The sequence below is a fragment of the Simochromis diagramma genome, unplaced genomic scaffold (genome assembly GCF_900408965.1).
Source record: "Simochromis diagramma unplaced genomic scaffold, fSimDia1.1 OVJJ01000208.1, whole genome shotgun sequence".
NCBI classification, from domain to species: domain Eukaryota; kingdom Metazoa; phylum Chordata; class Actinopteri; order Cichliformes; family Cichlidae; genus Simochromis; species Simochromis diagramma.
Window position 1 is genome coordinate 3440443 of NW_024386789.1, and position 18618 is coordinate 3459060.

The 18618-nt window shown below is 43.2% G+C and overlaps 1 protein-coding gene across 1 annotated transcript; it reads right to left on the reverse strand.

The window, feature by feature from the left end:
- Window positions 1-9578: 9578 nt before the first annotated feature.
- On the reverse strand, window positions 9579-14072 carry LOC120728307 (major facilitator superfamily domain-containing protein 1-like). The gene is made up of 14 exons (XM_040023102.1): window positions 14051-14072; window positions 13659-13736; window positions 13310-13410; window positions 13091-13200; window positions 12952-13007; window positions 12707-12850; window positions 12451-12609; window positions 12254-12369; window positions 12017-12117; window positions 11717-11828; window positions 11349-11486; window positions 11072-11211; window positions 10132-10243; window positions 9579-10035 (listed from the first exon to the last, which is right to left on the reverse strand). Exons 1-14 carry the CDS (start codon window positions 14070-14072, stop codon window positions 9880-9882), a joined length of 1545 nt encoding a protein of 514 aa, XP_039879036.1. The 3' UTR covers window positions 9579-9879.
- Between the last annotated feature and the right edge of the window lie 4546 nt (window positions 14073-18618).

The following is an 18618-nucleotide window of genomic DNA, read 5'->3' on the forward strand; positions in this document are numbered from 1 at the left end:
ATTCCGACTCAGCACTGGCTCAACATGATGGCCGAGAACAATGCGACAATATTAAACCTGTTCAAAATGAGTAAAAGTACAACTGAGCTGGTGATGGTTGGAAATAACCCGCCACGGTCAACATACCCCCACCCCCACTTCCGGTCCCCCCTTACCCCGCCTTCTCCTAACCCTAACCCTTAAAAACCGCAGTCGCTCTCTCATCCACAACTTAAAACAACCATGACTAACCACAGCTTTGGACCCCTCAGCTCTCTATCTCCATCATCCCTCCGACCATCAGCTGCTTCTACACCACCACCCAGCCCGCCAATGGATCTCGCTACACCGCCACCCACTCCGCCAATCGATCTGGCTACTCCGCCATCCAGTCCGCTGATCGAGAGCCCGCATCAGGCCTCAGCGTCTCCGGACGCTATGCCTCCACCCCCGCCCTCATCACCTCAAGGATGGAACTCGCCCAGCCATCCACAACTAGCGGCTTTCGGGTGGCAATCACCGGAGCAGAGCCCCTCAAGCACCGCAATCTCCGGTGCATCGCTGTGGGCCATGGGCGACCCTGTGTGCCGGGCTCTTTTCCGAGAGTCTGAAGACAACGAGCCTTCGCCCGCGGACAACGATGAGGCCGCGACTCTACTCCCTACTGCTGTTTTTGAACTTATAAAATTGACTGTAAAGTACCTCGTTAACTCCTTGCTCCAGAAACACAGACAAGATGTCTGTCAAGGATGTGAGGTGTCACATCCCTCACAAAGACGACATTCATGTCTTTTCCCACTGGAAAAATATTACTTTTTCAAGTACTATGATGAACTCTGCAGAAGATTATGGAATGGACATTTCACCAACACATTATTACAAATTTTGCGGTTAGAGGGTTTTTCACCACCAGCGGCTCAAGTCAGAGGTGTGGCCCAAGCATATCTCTTTGAACTCCGAGATGCTTTCACCCTCATATCGACCTGTAAAAGCCTCATGGTTAACCATGCCTATGACCAGGTAACGGGGAAGTGAGCCCAGAAACAGATTCTCATGATGTGATATCCGCGAGTTCTCGGGTATTGAAAATGTTTTTACATTAATCCGGGAGATGGGATACAATGCATTTGCATGCATGAGAGCGGAGGCATGGCCAACACGGACAGCGGGGGACACCGTGACTTTCCTTACAAACAATGATGCCCCAACAATATTGAGATGGTAATTGGCATTTTCAGGCGCCATGAGGGTGAAAGCATCGTTTGCTCTTGTGAGTTTAATCCGTAGATCCACATTATTTAGTAAGAGTTTTTCGCAGAAAAATATGTCTGAATGTAGCGGCCCGATCACATGGAACTCTCGCGAGCGTTCACTGTAAACTGCCCTGCGGACTAAGCCCCTATTCGGGCCGTTATTAACAACATGGGAGTCGTGTGAGCCAGCTGTATCTTTGTAAAACAGACCTGCAGTAAATTGAGTTTTCAGAGTTTCTTCTGAGTAATTTAAATATGTTTCAATTATGGCTCTATATGCATGTGTCGAACTCGCTTGTGAAATCAATCTGTCGCCCAATGTGACATCACACTGACTGAAGATGGTGTTTAAAGGGTAATTTATAATTCCAACATTAGCGTCTGCCTCAATATCGCTACCATCATGGTTTGTTATTTTCAGTCTTAAACTGAGCAGTGTATCATTCAGATCTAAGTAATGCAAGCCATTTCCGGGGACATAAAATTCCAGAGGCCCCCGATCTGTGAGCGCTGTTACTGGTAGAATTTCTGAATAACATTTGTCCTCGATAGACATCTGAGTGAGTGGGGCTGTAAAAATATCTAACTCACTCAAGGTGCATTCGTTTGATCTCTCGTGAAGTAAAGACATTGCTGATTGCTTCTTAGTTGATGTTGTGTTTAGAATATATCAGTCTTGCGTCCTGTCCGTCTGACGGTTTTCCCACTCTGTCTCTTTTTCACCGTTTTCCTGCGCTTTTTAAACTCTCTCAACCTCTGACCTGGGGGCCGCTTCAAGGGTCTGCGCGAAATTAGGGTCAACCCCGAACCCTCTTGCTGCTCTGGTGTGTTCGACCGAGTTAAATTTGAGAGTGATGAGGTAACAATATCAGAAGCAAAACCTTTGACAGCAGATTTAAGGTGAGGCTTTGCGATGCTCACACCCCTCTTTATGAACGGGGTTACAAATCTAAACAATTTAGAGAAAATAGACGCTATTCCGCGCCCGTAAATTACAGGCGCACCTGAAAATCCGGGCAGACCGTTACCAGCCTGCGTTTGATAATACCCTATAAATCTATTATTATCCATTTTTATTTATTTTTTTTGTTATGAGTTATGCAAGATCCTTGACAGGCCGGAAGTGTAGCTTTACTATCGTTTTACCGTAGGTAAAGTTTACAGGCTCGTTCTGATCGGTTTTGATTTCAATATGGATATTTTCAATTTGTCTTCGTGCAACTGGAATATAGTCTGGTTTGTTAAAAGATAGGGTCACGATATCTCCGTAATTGCCCTCTATTTTCACAGTACGCAGTAGCGGGGAGTAGCTATCACCGACGAGCTGTAAGGCAGCTATATCAGAATAACAGAATAGATGATAACAGCCAGCCTTTATATCTGAAGGATATGGGGCAAATTTGCGCTCGAATCGTTGCCATACACCTGCTGGTACACCAAGCATATATGCGAGAGGAGGAAAAAACCTTAGTTGATATATACCCCCAGCTGTGAATTCAAACTTTTTAACAATGGGATGATATTTTAGATAAATATCAGAGTCGATACGCCTGAGGCAGGCTTCAACCTCTGCTCTCAACGTGTTAGCGTCCTCATAAAAGCCGGCGCGTATTTTCGTTTTAACCACGTGATCAGGCTTCTGCTCAGCATCACCCTTTCTCCTACATTCAAAATAAGCCTTATCATTAGGGAGATTAAGCCATGTATAGGGATATGAAATTTCAGTGAGAGCAACCTCCCATGCCCCATCGAGATTGAGATGCTGGGCGAGATCCACACGGAAACAGCTGCTGGTGTTAGTTTTAAATACATTCAAACTTGCATTTGATGGAAGCGTGACGTAAAAGCCCTGCGACCTGACAGTCATTGCTGAACCGTTACCAAGGTTACCAAGGTGCGTGTGTGGTCCAAAGTTTGTTATGCGATGGTTTTAAGCTCACTGGCTTTAACCCAGCTATTAAATTTCTCAGGCCAGCTCCTCCATTTGACCAGGAAATAAACCTGTCCCCTCTCTTTACGTTTTGAGAGAATTTTCTCTATGTGATAGAGCTTATCCTTGCCAAGAGTGATTTTCTGCAGCTCATGCTCATAAAAACTACCGATAATTTCTTCCCCGTCATAATCTTTGATTTTATAAACGGGAGGATCTCTAGGTATGCATTGGTCAATAGTAAACACCTCGCTTGTGAATGTTTGCTCATACCGCTTATCAAACACACCTCTGACTTTAGAGAGCCTAACGTGATCACCTTTTTTAAATTTCATGGGGTTTTTTCTACAGCGAGAAGAGGTGCCATACAGGTTTTGAAATACTAAGGCTGTGTTGTCTGAATTTACTTGATTCGGGGTCATTTTTATGGAACGATGGTAACTAGTGTTATAGCTGTCTAATAAATCTTGTAACACATCGATATATCTACGTGTATTTGCAGCAGTGAAATATCTATACATTTTACTTTTAAGAGTTCTATTAAACCTTTCACAAACTGATGCTTTTAGATCGCTCCCTGTAGCAAAATGATTTATACCATGCTTTTTCATTAAAGATTGAAAACTGGAATTAAAAAATTCCTTACCGCTATCTGTTTGGAGTTTTTGTGGGATTTGGCCATGTTTCAAGACAGATTCAAATGCCTTAGTGACTTGAAGGCCTGTTTTGTTTTTCAAGATTCTTGCATAAGCTTTTTTAGAGAAAACATCTATAACTGTAAGTAAATATTGATAGCCATCATTATGCTCGGCTAACGCTCTCATATCACAAAGGTCTGCTTGGTATTGATTAAGAGGTCTGGGGACAAACACACGGTTTCTCGGAAAGCGCAGGCGTGCAGCTCGGTGTAAGGTGTAAGCGTCTTGTCCAGAGAGGAACCTCTGTGCTGTTTGCGCGTTAATCTTTGTACCAGTTTCATCCTGTATGCTTTTAATCAATTTTTCCACACCGCAAAAGCTACCAGGGTGAGCTGGGTCATAATATGCACGTTTCAATAGATTCTGCTCTGCCATGTGTGATCTTTCAAGTTATGTTTAACTATGGTTTTATTTCATTATGAGCGGCTAGTTTTATGTCATGTAACAAGTTTGCAAAATATATTTTTTATTTGATATAATTAATAACATTATAGTTTGTTTCTTTTCTAGTGAAAAAATAATAATTAGTTTGATTTACTGCAACGCTTTTCCAAAAAAGTTTTATTTGATGTAACGGTTTTCAACAAACTATTTAATCTGATGTGATGAAAGCAATAGATTTGAATGGGTGCGAAACAAATAACAAGATTGATTGTTGCAATGCTTTTCCAAAAAGTTTTATTTGATGTAATGGTTTTCAACAAACTATTTAATCTGATGTAATGAACAAAACAATAAACATGAACAAGAAAAGTTCTAAAAACTAACAGAGAAAAACATTTAAAAGTAAAAAATAAGAAAAATAAAACATGTTAAGAAAAATAAATGGTAAAAGAGGGAGAGAAGAAAAAACGAATACTAGGGGAGCCAAAGGGAGTATTTGTCATATAGTACTTTATCAATTATGGTCCGGGTAACTTCTGTAATGCTTGAGTCAATTTCTAACAGTGCGGTCTCTATATCACGGGCATCTCGGAGTTCAAAGAGATATGCTTGGGCCACACCTCTGACTTGAGCCGCTGGTGGTGAAAAACCCTCTAACCGCAAAATTTGTAATAATGTGTTGGTGAAATGTCCATTCCATAATCTTCTGCAGAGTTCATCATAGTACTTGAAAAAGTAATATTTTTCCGGTGGGAAAAGACATGAATGTCGTCTTTGTGAGGGATGTGACACCTCACATCCTTGACAGACATCTTGTCTGTGTTTCTGGAGCAAGGAGTTAACGAGGTACTTTACAGTCAATTTTATAAGTTCAAAAACAGCAGTAGGGAGTAGAGTCGCGGCCTCATCGTTGTCCGCGGGCGAAGGCTCGTTGTCTTCAGACTCTCGGAAAAGAGCCCGGCACACAGGGTCGCCCATGGCCCACAGCGATGCACCGGAGATTGCGGTGCTTGAGGGGCTCTGCTCCGGTGATTGCCACCCGAAAGCCGCTAGTTGTGGATGGCTGGGCGAGTTCCATCCTTGAGGTGATGAGGGCGGGGGTGGAGGCATAGCGTCCGGAGACGCTGAGGCCTGATGCGGGCTCTCGATCAGCGGACTGGATGGCGGAGTAGCCAGATCGATTGGCGGAGTGGGTGGCGGTGTAGCGAGATCCATTGGCGGGCTGGGTGGTGGTGTAGAAGCAGCTGATGGTCGGAGGGATGATGGAGATAGAGAGCTGAGGGGTCCAAAGCTGTGGTTAGTCATGGTTGTTTTAAGTTGTGGATGAGAGAGCGACTGCGGTTTTTAAGGGTTAGGGTTAGGAGAAGGCGGGGTAAGGGGGGACCGGAAGTGGGGGTGGGGGTATGTTGACCGTGGCGGGTTATTTCCAACCATCACCAGCTCAGTTGTACTTTTACTCATTTTGAACAGGTTTAATATTGTCGCATTGTTCTCGGCCATCATGTTGAGCCAGTGCTGAGTCGGAATCCGAAGCAGTGTGCTGAAAACCCCGGACTGGGTGTTTGTGAGGTCGATCACAAAATCATCTGTGCAAGCTTGCTCGCATGTTTGTCGACTAACTCTACATACCCATCTGCAAAATGGAGTGCTCTTGGTCTCCCACTGGGTGTATGTGAGGGTTTTGCTCACCGTGTTTTCAGTCCGGAGTCGTTTGTGTTCTTGGGTGAATGGGGGGAACGAGTATTCCTCTTTGAAAACCCGATGCGTCTGTGTTTGCTGGTCTCTGGTTCGCGGTTGCTGAGAGCTGGTTTCCCGCACGCTTCTCTCTATTTCAGGGGTGGTAATGAGTGTAATAACCGCCCAGTCAGAGCTAGTAAAAGCGATCCGCGGTGTTAGCGGACCAAAACTTTCACCGGCTTTGAGCTGATAGAAAAAGATTTCACTCTCTGGTAGGCTGAAGGCATAACCCCAAAACCCGCCATTGTTGAGGCTGAATCTTTGCTCCAGACGGTTGGCCGCTGCTGTTGGCTGCACTCTGCAGAGATGTAGTCTTCTGAGTTCAGACGCCGTGGCGGAAGCTCTGTAGCAGTTTACAGGAGTTTGAGAAAGCACCGTTAGGTTGGTAGGTCTCACGGCCATGTTTCTTTGTGAAAAAAGAGAAAACTTGCTTGTTTTTTCTGAGAAAAAATAGAAAACTTGCTTGTTTTTTCTGAGAGAGAAAAAACAGTTAAATTTAAGCTGAAATGTTAGATTATTTATCCTGAATGCCAGTAAGTGAATAAACCTATGGCTGAGAAGGTAAATCGAGCCTGGAGCGGATTGGCTAACCGGGGTGCGAAGGGAGCGGTGCAAGGGTTATGTGATTGGCAGCGGGGGCGCAGTGAGGCGGAGTTGGTCTAAGGGGGGAATTTTCAAACGAGGTAGGCAAGGCATTCGGGAGGAGAGCTGGGAGCGAACAAGCAGGAAAAAATTGTGCTCTGGAAGAAGTTGTGGATCGGAGATTAAGAGCGAGGTAGAACTTAGACTGTGCGTTGAATTTTAGAGCTTGCTAGTAAGAGGGAAGTTTTTGAAGAAAAAAGACTAAGGATTTTCCCTGTTATCGAATATAAGGTTTTGGGAATAGAGGGGTAGCTAACAAGTTATTCTAGGGTTTTTGGAGAAATCGCGGAGAAATTTTTTTTTTAAAGGAGTTTTGGCTTTGTTTGGCTGAGCATGAAGGGAGCCGCAGGGCGCTGAATTTGAGAAAAAAGACTAAGGATTTTTTCAGGATTTCCCTGTTATCGAATATAAGGTTTTGGGAATAGAGGGGGTACCCTAACAAGTTATTGTAGGGTTTTTGGAGAAAACGCGGAGGGTTTTTTAAGGAGTTTTCCCTGCTTATGTTTCTAAGGAGGGTTAGGGTTAGGGGATCGCGAGTTTTTTCTGAGTATGAGTTTTATTCTAAATCTACAAATGCATATAAATCGAAATAAAGTTTTCCCCCAAGGCATGCAGCCTGTATTTGTGGCCATACTGAACGTTACAAAAGCACAAGTTTAACTAAACAATTTTAATATGGTTTAATACATTTTTAAACACATGAGCACGGAGCCCGAGAGAGCACGGTCCGGAGACACGGGCGCGCCCCCGCGCGCCCAGACACACAGCCTCGGGCCCTCACACACTCACACTGACCCGCCACCAGATGGCGTTTTTTGAGCATAAAAAAATAAAAAAAAATTTAATGGCTTAAAGAAATAAAAGAATGATATTTGATATATAAGAAAGTATCTAAATAATCCATTAGTTGTTTTTAGGGGGAAAAAAGCAATGAGCTATGAACTAGAATATTTTTATGAATATGATATTTTTATGAATATGATATTTTTATGAATATCATATTTTTATTACTTCCTACTTCCGGAGCTCCGGAAGTAATTACTTCCGGAGCTCATGAATAATTCATGACCTGTCAGTTTGACATGAGGGGTATAATATCACTCTCTCACTTATATGCACCCTGCATATGAAGGCTGTGCGAGACAAAAAATTCATCTAGTAACTTGACTGACTTCTTTGTTACACCTGGGAAAAACGAGGATGTTGTTGTATCTGCAGCAGAAGGTGCACTGGCATTTCATACTATGAAGCGTCACAATAGCTACAGATCCATGGATTGCACTTGTGTGTTACTAAAAAAAAAAAAGAAGCATTTCCAGACTTTAACGAAGCAAAAAAGTGCCCGTACCAAGACTGAAGCTATTGTCAATGGTGTCATAGTGCTACATTCAGCTGAAGTCTGTCACGATCGGGGGAAACGCACAGAAAACACAGTAATTCGGCGTGCCCGTGTGGCGTGCTGGCTAGACCCAAACGCAGCAAAGGCTAGCGATGGGTTGGAACAGGCACGCAGTTACTCTAGTAACGATCAGTGCACGAAGCGCAGCTTCGGAACCGACGTTACAGACGGAGAGCGAGTGGAGCCGGGATGAGAAAAAGAGTCAAGAGGGAAAACACTCACAGTGGCTGAAGCAGGCGGAGACTGACGTCGGCAAGGATTCGGAGCTCCTGACATGAAGAGAGCTCTTAATAAAACCCAGTACTGTGGCATTTCTCAGACTTAAGTAACCATGGAACAGAGAATATATTCCCAAACATACTTTGACTGGAAGAATGGTGGCGTGCAAAACAAATTAATTGAGGTTAGAAATGAGACAGCAGAAACCATTGCACAATGCCTCACTGGTACCTCACTGGTCATTTTTCTTATACAAATGAGGCATTATTTCTGTAACATTATTTAATTCTAGAAGTGTTTAAATTATTTTTTTGCACTTGTTGACTTGTACAATATAAGACTTTTTTTTATTTCACCATTCATTTACCGCACAGAGAAGGCATTATTTTTGAATAAAAATTTCTTTAAGCAAACAGTGTGATTAAAATTCTTCATGACTGGGCCAAGTGTCCTCTTTTTTGGAAATCAAAATGTGGTCACCCTAAAATATGTGCAGATGTAAAATGACATGGGTATGATCTCTTTTCTGTTGACTGTATTTCTGCCATGTATGTTTAGTGTGCCCGATCCCATCCCTGGCTCTTAAAGAGTAATTTCTGTATTTCTAAATACTAAATACAGTCTGCAACACTTATTCCTAGTCCCAACTCTGGATAGTCACGTTTACGCAACAGTATAATATATATAACATGATTTAGTAACAGCAGTAATGTCCACACAGTTATTCATGGCAGTAGTCATTATAGCTATTTCAGCAGAGATAAAATGTGTTTTAAAATTGAATTATCTACTTATGTCCTGTAGATAAAGTCAAATAAATGAAAATCTGTCATTTAATAACCTGAGTGAAATCAACCTGTGGTAATGAGTTAAATATTGCTTAAAAACAAACAAACAAGCAGACACATACCTAAGTAGATGGTAGTTACTCATTCGCTGCATGTGAAGACGAAAAACATGACATCGAAGAAAATCCACGCTTACAAAATGACTTCAGAAGCATTCAGGAACACTTTGACTTAAAGAACATTGAAGTAGAAGACCTTTTGATTTGGCAGGACTCTTCACATGCTTTTCTTGCAAGAAGTATCTCAGTCAGGGAGGCGACCAAGGACCTGAGGTTGACTTTAATGGTAGTTCTGTTATCTCTGACATGAGAAATACTGCTGACGACCATTTCAGCAGCACCTTACTCAGTCCCTTTATAGTAGTGATGCTTAGATTCATTCACTGAATTCCAACATTATATCTAGTGTAAAGACAGTATAAATGGTATATTTGCCCAAACTGAATTTGGTAAGAGAGCTTTTGTTCATTTAGCACCCTTGGCTTGGAACAAACTGCAGAACGAATGGAAAATGACTGAGTTCATTACATTAAGTGCTTTTAAATCTAAACTACGAATCTTTGAGGCCACATCCGTAACATGCAGCTGTTTCAATTAGATTGATTGTCATTTTAACAGTTCTTGAAGGACAATTCAGTAGAATTGTCCTTCAAGAACTTTTTACTTGCCTACTTTGAGTACATTTCAGAGCCTGTACTTTTTCACTTTTGTTTAGGTAAAAAATTTGCTTCAGTAGTTCAACTTTTAATTGAGTATTTTATTTTAACCCAGGTATCTGTACTTCTACTTTACTAAAGAAAGTGTGCACTTTTTCCTTTCTGTTCATTTGGCTCTTCCTCTCCTCTGCCTGGGTGAGCGGCTTTCAGTTCAAGTTTCTCTGCGCCCGAGTTCTTGGAGCCTTCTTGTGCCTGCCCTGACTTCTTGGTTGTCTTGTTGAGGATCCCGTCCTGTAAGGGTGGGGGGCATCATTAACTTTCTGCTGATAGTGTTTCGAGAAAATAAAGTCATGAGGTAACCAAATGAGGTAACCTCAGATGTCTGACCTGTCTGTGATCAACAACGTTAAGCAGCACTGAGGTCACAATGCAGCTGATGGTGTTGGCCAACATGAAGATCATCATCCTCTTCCAACGCCACAGCGGGATCTTAGTTTCACTGCAACACAAATGGAGAAACTGCAGAGCTAAACAAGACTGGAAGGACAATTAGTGCTGTACAAAAAGGTAGAGTTGTGTGTGGGATTTCCCATGCACCCTTGAATGCACCATAGGTGTGCATGTGGGCAGCTTCATCTCAGAGACAAACAGCAGCTAAACAACTGACAGTGCGTGTGCTCATGAGACCGTATGTTTAAAGATGTACTTCACTTAGTCATGTTTTTGTTTAGCCATGTTTAGCGTGTTTGATGACATATGAGCAGTTCTTTGTGCTTCTGTTTAAATGAGGTTATGCATAAGTGGCAGTTCGCTAACATAACAGATTTTATTACTGACTAGCTTCTAGCAGAGAGATTTGTTGTTTCTGTGCTCTGTGTACTGGATGTTAAATAGTGTGAAGTTGCTTTCATTGCATAGCTGTATGTGGTGTGTTAATTCATATTATCTGACTTTAGGTTTACATAACTAGTCTGAAGTAATATGCCAGCTTATTTATTTATATACTGCATTTGAGTACAGCTCAGCTGTATCTGTATGTGTATGATGTAATTTGAAGTGTAACTGGTTTGCATTATTATGCTTTGCACACACACACACACACACACACACACACACACACACACACACACACACACACACACACACACTTCTCAATTTTAAATATGAAGAACGACAACTTGGACTCTGCCTGTTTTGTTCCACACTCATGTGAACATTAACAAATGTTCTGACCCGACACTCTGAAGCGATTGCTGCCAGCTCAGCTTTCATGGAACCTTCTAAACAAGTGCACTGCAATGAGATTCTAATGTCAGGTACTCCCCACCTGGACTTGGTGCCTAGTATCTGTCCAACAATGAGATTGGAGATCCCGACCCCAAACATCTGTACGGAGGTGGCCAGGCCGGTGGCAGTTCCCAGAGTTGCCTGAGGTACGACAAGGGGAATAGACGGCCACATGCTGGCCTGGAATGCCACACAGGCAGCAACAAGTTTAACATACTAGAAAATACATTAATTCATTGTAATAATTTACCATTTTAACTCTGACGTCTAAGATTTTATTTATCAAAAATGAATTTAAAAAAAAAATCCGCACTCACAGCAGCAAAGGAGTAGGTGACTCCCAGCCATATGGTTGAAACCAGAGGAGGGACAAAAGTGAAAGCCAGGAGTCCAAACACGGGCAGCGTGAAGACGGCACTCGCCAATGCAAAAACTCCCCGCAGACCCACATAATCCTGAAACGCATGACAGCAAGAGTGTTTCAAGATTCCTCCTGTACCTGATGAAGGTTTATTCCTATTAAAAGGGAGTTTTTCTTCCCACTGTCACAAAGTCCTTGCTCATGGGGGGTCTTAGCATACCATATAAAGCACCCTACAGGGACAGTTGTTTTGATCTGGTGCAGTATGAATAAAATTGAATTGAAGACAGGAATAAGATTTGGGTTGAAATGAAAGATACATACAATGAGAATGCCCACGATGGCTGAGAGGACCACTAAGCTGTCATAGACTGCTCCCACAATATAAGCTGCCTCCTCCTGGCTGTAGTAGCTGTACTTATCCTGGATGAACTTGCTGGGATATGGAAAAAAAAAAGAAAAAAGAAGAAGACAGATGTAAATGTTTGTGACACTAGTATCACTTGCACTTGCAATACGTGCTGCTGCATTTAGAGGAATGCAGGTTTAAGTTTCACGGATTACTCTGAAAGCAGCTCTGCATGTACAAGTCTTTATGCTCACACTTTATGTTGAGAACTCTACCTTGCATCAGCAATGAAGGGGAAGATGCCGTTGTAGAAGAACATGATGGTGAGAACCAGCAGCCAGTATCTTACTGACAGGAGCTTCACATCCTGAATCCTCTACACATAAAAACACACAACAATAAATCATGTTCCCCACACAGATCACTAGTGTGTCCATAATACTGAAAAATTAAGGTTTTAATCTTCAGTGTTATGTATGCATGTTGTTATTATTAAAGGATATTGATCGTACCACTTTGCGAGACTCTTCTTGGATGGCTCCATCGAGACCTAGCTGTCTCACTCCAATCTTGTCCAAGGTGCTGACAATGACAGCAGAAGTGAAGCCCAGCACACACAACAGTGCGCCTAAGAAACAATAACATAAGAAACCCAGGTCACATGGCACCACACCATAATCCTTGAGATTTCTACACACTCGTCACCTACCACCCCAGAGTGTCCACTGCATGCCATATTTTTCTTCAAACTTCTGCGTGAGGAAGAAGTTCAACACCGAGCCCAGCCGCGAGAAGGCCACGGTCAGGCTGAAAGCCAAAGCCAACTCCTTCCCTTTGAACCAGAAGGTTGTGATGCGTTTCTGAACAACTAATGAAGAAGGAGAAAGGTAACTGAGCGGTTAAGAAATGCTCCTCAAAGGCAACGCTGCAGAGAATATTTGTTCATATACATGAGGGGAACTTACTAGTCAGAGATCCAGTGCCTGATCCAAACAGCAGACGGCCTATGAGCATTAGCGGCAGCAAGTAGGGAGATCCCTTGAAGTGGGAGCCGAAAGCAAACAGCAATGAGCCCAAAACACAGAGAAAAGAGAAGAGAAACACACCGACTGCAAAGAGGAGCAAAAGAAATGGCTGTACCATCATTTTACTGTCAGTAGATTAAAAATAACTGCGACCATGCAGAGAGAAAACATAAAACAAAACTTACAGCGATTTCCTAATTTGTCAATCAGGAATCCAGCCAGGATCACCACTACTGCATTCCTGTTGATAACAGAGAGAAGCTTCTCATTGATAAGCCACTTTTCTGCATTTTCACAGTGAAATCAATGCATTAACGTGCCTACATCCAAGCATAGATGGCATAGAGAAGATTGTACTGCTGAGGGGTCATCCCCAGTCCCTCCACACAGTCCACTGTCCCGTTGATCACTGTGGCATTGGGACATGTCAGGTTCTGTCAAAAAACAACAGTCAAACATTAAAAACAACATCAGTCTTTCCCTGCTGATAATCAAGTCGTGCAATATTGATGCGATCTGTAAGCAGCGCTGCCTCTTGCTCACCCCTTGGAACTGATCCTGTAACACACTGGGAATGTCGAAGCAAAAGTAGGACCCAAAGGTCAGCAGACAGTTAAAGAAGAGCACCACAAAGCGATAGTATGCTGCAAGACAGTGAAGCACAATAAAGAAAGGACAACATCAGGTGATTTAAAAGTGCAGCAGCCAATATAACAAATATTTTATTATGTCTGAGGATATTTTTGGTTTTTAACAAAGTGCTACTGTGCGACCTGGCACTGTTTTTTGTTTTTAAAGGAGGAAAAAATATATGTAATTCTTCTTGTTCTGTACAGGTAAGCTTATGAATTACGAAGAACAGAGTGGAGAATTATGTGTGCTAATTACGCACAGAGCGAACTGAGTTTCGTGTTCAGCCAACTTCTCCTACAGTCACGAGCTCTTTTTGTTACACTGGAAGTATAAAATGCTGAGTTGAATAGGTGACGCACAAAAAAGAAAGGGCAACATCAGGTGATTTAAAAATGCAGCAGCCTCAGATCAATATAGCAAATACTTGTTATGTCTGAGGACATTTTGGTTTTCAACAAAGCGCTATTGTGCGACCTGGCACGTTTTGGTTTTTAGCTTGTTTTTAAGGAGAAAAAAGTATGTAATTCTGTAATCCTAGTGGAAGTATAAAATGCTGAGATTTTAGGGAAGTGTGTTCAGGGTTACAAGCAGAGGTCTGGTTTGTATCAGTAATCTGTGCTGACTTGCTGTGTTTTTAATAAATAGACGTACCTTTTTTCGCCGGCTGCGCCATGGCGTTATCTGTAAAACAAAACATATACAAAACGCTGTCGTTTACATGAAGTGAGCGGCTCCTACGCTTCTTCTGCAGCTGACGTTGGGAAACTCATATCTTAAATCCGTGTGGACGGAGTGTTTGTTGCTGAATAACTTACAGCTGTCTTGGCCCCTCCACCAGCATGTGGGTCTGGCACACCGAGTGTCACGGTCCTGGGTCAGTTTGACCCAGCGAGAGAGAGTGATACTATACCCCTTATGTCAAACTGAGTGATTTATGGCCCGAATAAATTATTCATGAGCTCAGGAAGTAAAGGAAGTAATAAAGGAAGTAACAAAAATATGATATTCATAAAAAGTATGATTTTCATAAAATTATGATATTCATTCAAAATATGTCAGTTCATAGCTCATTGCTTTTTTCCCCCAAAAAGAACTAATTGATTATTTTAAAAAGTTTTTATATCTAATAGCATTCTTTTATTTTTAAGCCATTAAAAAGTTTTTACTTTTTATGCTTAAAAACCGCCATCTGGTGGTGGGTCAGCGTGTGTGTGTGTGCGCGCGCGGGGGCGTGCCCGAGGCTGTGTGTCTGTGCGCGCTTGTGGGCGCGCCTGTCTCGGGGCCGTGCTTGTGTCTCGGGTTTGGAAATGTGTTAAACCATAGTAAAAGTGCTTAGTTAAACTTGTGCTTTTGTAACATTCAGTATGGCCAGACATACAGGTTGCATGCCTCGGGGGAAAACTTTATTTCAATTTATATGCATTTGTTTAATCCGAGTCGCAAAAAACTCTCGCGATCCCCCAAGCATAAATTCACCGCGGCTCCCAGCAAAAAAACCCTCCGTCTTTTCTCCAAAAACGCACGACAAAAAAACCCCTAGACTAACTCGATAAAACTCTCTCTGCTCCCACCCCGATCCTTAGACAAAATAACCAGGGAAAAACTCCTGAAAACCCTCTGTATATTTCTCAAAAACAAAACCTGGTAGGGATCCCTCTATTCCCAAAACCTTATATTCGAAAACAGGGGAAAATCCTGAAAAATCCTTAGTCTTTTTTCTTCAAAACGATCCCTCTTACTAGCTCTCTCGCAAATTCAGCAAAGTCTTCGCTCTGACTCGAACCGGGCCGCAGCCAGCGTACATTTTTTCCTTCTTGCTCCACATCTGCTGCTTAATGATTCTGGCTCTTCGTTCGAAATTTGCGCCGGAGACCAACTCCGCCTCGCAGGCGTGCCTAACTCGCCCCACTGCCATTCACATAACAATGGGGCGGCTCCCTTCGTACCCCGGTTAGCCAATCGGATACAGGTCCGATGGAGGAGAGATTCAGGCTCAACACCGGTGGGCTTTGGGGCTTTGCTTTCAGAGAGCGAAATCTATTTCTACCAGCTAAAAGCGGGTGAAAGTTTTCGCGGATCGCCTTTACTTTGTCTGATTGGGGTGTTTTGAGCCTCATCGCTATGCCCGAAGTGCAGAAGAGCCTGCGGGAAACGAGCTCGCAACAACCACGAACCAGGGATCAACAACAACTGCCGTCGCTTTCCCTATGTGCATATCATTCGGTAAGTGATAATCTTCCTCTCTAACTACATTTTTGCATTTTCCTTTTTACCATTCTGTCAATCCTTCCATTTAAAAAAAATATCACAATGGTTTGTAACACGTACAATACACCATCCGTCCATCCATTCGCTTCCACTTATCCTTCTTTCAGGCTCGCGCGGTGCGCTGGAGCCTATCCCACGTACAATACACTTTAAAATATATATAAGCTCCACTTTAACTCCCGTAAAAGTTTATACATTACATGTCTACATCACCTATCATGGCCTCATCAGGTATCTCATATCATCTTGTTATTGTTATGTTATGCTTGTAGCGGCAACCTTCGGTCTTTCTTTGCCGCTTCTGCAGAACGTAAAGTTTCTGACTCGTGCTCTTGTTAAGTCTCTTGGATGCCTTCCGGTAGCAAAAAACGAGGCGAAGGAAAAAAGGGGCAAAACATTTATTTTCCTTACAAATCAAAAGGTACAAAACAAATGCCTCTGGTGGGAGCTCCGTTTATATTCCCTTTGTGTTACAACAAAAAATGACATTAAAACGGCGACGGTCAGAAAACTGTTGCTCCACGTCCTGCTTGCTTACCTAACCTTTTACCCACACCCCTCCGCATGCGGGTCAAATACACACCCCCTTTACGACATCCACCAACACTTTACAACAACAACAGACTAACAAAGCAGGATTAATTTATGGAGCACAGCATATTACATTATAACCTAAAATGATCAAGATTATAATAAAACTTAAAGATCATGACAAATACTTAAATATGGCATGATGTAACTGAGTAAAATATTGGCCTGGACTTGGCTCCAACATCCTGGCCCCTAATTGTTCTTGTGAGCCACAAAACAATTACTCTTATACATACACTTATATATTGTTCAGAACAACAAATCAAACCTTCCAGATAACGAACAGGCAAATATACAAAGTACTTGAACTGCTCATATGGCACATTAATGTCCTTATTCCAACAGAAACTTCGTTTGTCTTGTTACAGCAGGAACTCTTCTTAAGCTGGAACATGTCTTCGCGGATGCGTGTATGTGTGTATGTTGGGGAGATTAGGGAATGGAGTCAGAGGTTCAAGCACATGACTCACCGTAGGAGATCAGCCTTTACCGCTGTCTCTTGAGTAATATGTAGAAGGGGCGCTACATATCACACTCTAGCAGCACACAAAGCTTCGCCACAGGTCGTAGGAGAATGTTTTTGCTGGTTTTCACCTTGGCTTGACGAACCCGACCTTTGGCATCCTCAAACGTCTGAATCACTCGACCCATTAGCCATGAATTTCTTGGAGCGGAATCATCCACGATGAGGACAATATCACCTTGACTGATATTTCTTTGTGGCTGGGCCCATTTTTGTCGCCTTTGCAAGTCTGGCAGATACTCCTTGATCCACCGTGTCCAAAACAAATCCGCCAAGTACTGGACTTGACGCCATCTACGCCTCGAGTACAAGTCGCTCCTGCTGAATACTCCAGGAGGTAGCGGAGTTTTGGCTTTCATCAAAAGCAAATGGTTTGGCGTCAAGGCCTCCAGGTCGTTCGGATCGGTAGAGACTCTTGAGATAGGGCGGCTATTGATAATCGCCTCTACCTCACACAGCAGTGTGTGCAGACCCTCCTCATCAAGGATCTGCTGCTCCACAACGGAGCTGAGCACTTTGCGTATGGACCGTATCTGCCGCTCCCAAACTCCTCCAAAATGCGAGGCAGCTGGGGGGTTGAATATCCATGTGATGCCTTTAACCAACAAGGCTTCTTGAATCTTTGCATTATCCAAAGCACGCACTGCTTCCCGCAGCTCCCTCTCTGCACTTACAAAGTTTGTTCCATTGTCAGAACGCATCAACTGAACCTGTCCCCTCCTAGCAATGAACCTCCGCAAGGCATGAATACAAGAGTCCGTGTCCAACGAATTTGCTAACTCAATATGCACAGCCCTCACTGTCAAGCAGGTAAAAACCACGCCATACCTTTTGATCATGGTCCTACCCCTTTTGATTTCGAAGGGACCAAAGTAGTCCACACCGACACTTGTGAACGGTGGCTCATCGGGCGTGAGCCTTTCAGTAGGAAGATCTGCCATGATCTGACTTGCCGCTTTCCCATGATGCCATCTGCAGGCGACGCACCGGGACAAAATCTTCCGGACAGCAGCATGAGATCTTAGTATCCAGTACTTCTGCCGTACCTTTGATAGGACATGATTCCTGCCACAATGCCCAAGATCCTCGTGAGTAGATCTGAGAATGAGAGTGGCTATATGCTGATCCTTAGCCAAGATTGCAGGGTGTTTTAACTCCTCTTGCATGCTAGATCTGCTCAATCTGCCACCCACTCTCAGAATGCCATCCTGTACAACTGGCGACAACTGACAAAGAGGGCTATCCTTTGACACTGTCTTTCCTTGTTGCAGCTTGGCAATCTCTTCGCCAAACCGCTGCCCTTGACTGAAGCGCACGATCTCCACTTCTGCCTCAGTCATGTCACTCACAGAAAGTGGCAAGATGGGAAGGTTAGCCTTGAAGTGTGTCATTTGCTTCTCCTGCTCCAACCTTCCATCATAGAGATTCGCTTTTAAATCCTTCCTCTTTTGAGCAAGAAGCTTCAGCACACCTTTTAATCTCAAGACCCATGCAACGGCTCTTTTAACCCGACGCCAGCTTGAGTAATAATGAATGAGCTGAGAGGTGGCGTCTGCAGCTTCTTCAACCACAAGAGCATATACTGATGCTTCTTTGACTTCTGGGTCGTTACAGATTGGCTGGCATACACTGTCTGGCATTTCTGGCCACTCCATTTCTGGTTTCAAAATGAAATCTGGACCCGTGATCCATGTCTTTGCCTTGAGAAAGGCACCAACACTGAGCCCTCTGGAAGCAAAGTCTGCAGGATTGGCCGAGGTGTTCACATATCTCCACTGAGAGACAGCTGATCTATCCTTGATGGCAGCAACTCGATTGGCAACGAACGTACGAAACC

Bases quoted from the DNA above. Each gene is read 5' to 3' on its own strand.
- LOC120728307 (XM_040023102.1), bottom strand. From the start codon at position 14,072: ATGGCGCAGCCGGCGAAAAAAG. The intron at 13,411-13,658 runs GTGCGTAATTAG...ACTGTCTTGCAG, and splicing joins CACGAAACTCAGTTCGCTCT to CATACTATCGCTTTGTGGTG. The intron at 13,008-13,090 runs GTAGGCACGTTA...TGTTATCAACAG, and splicing joins TATGCCATCTATGCTTGGAT to GAATGCAGTAGTGGTGATCC.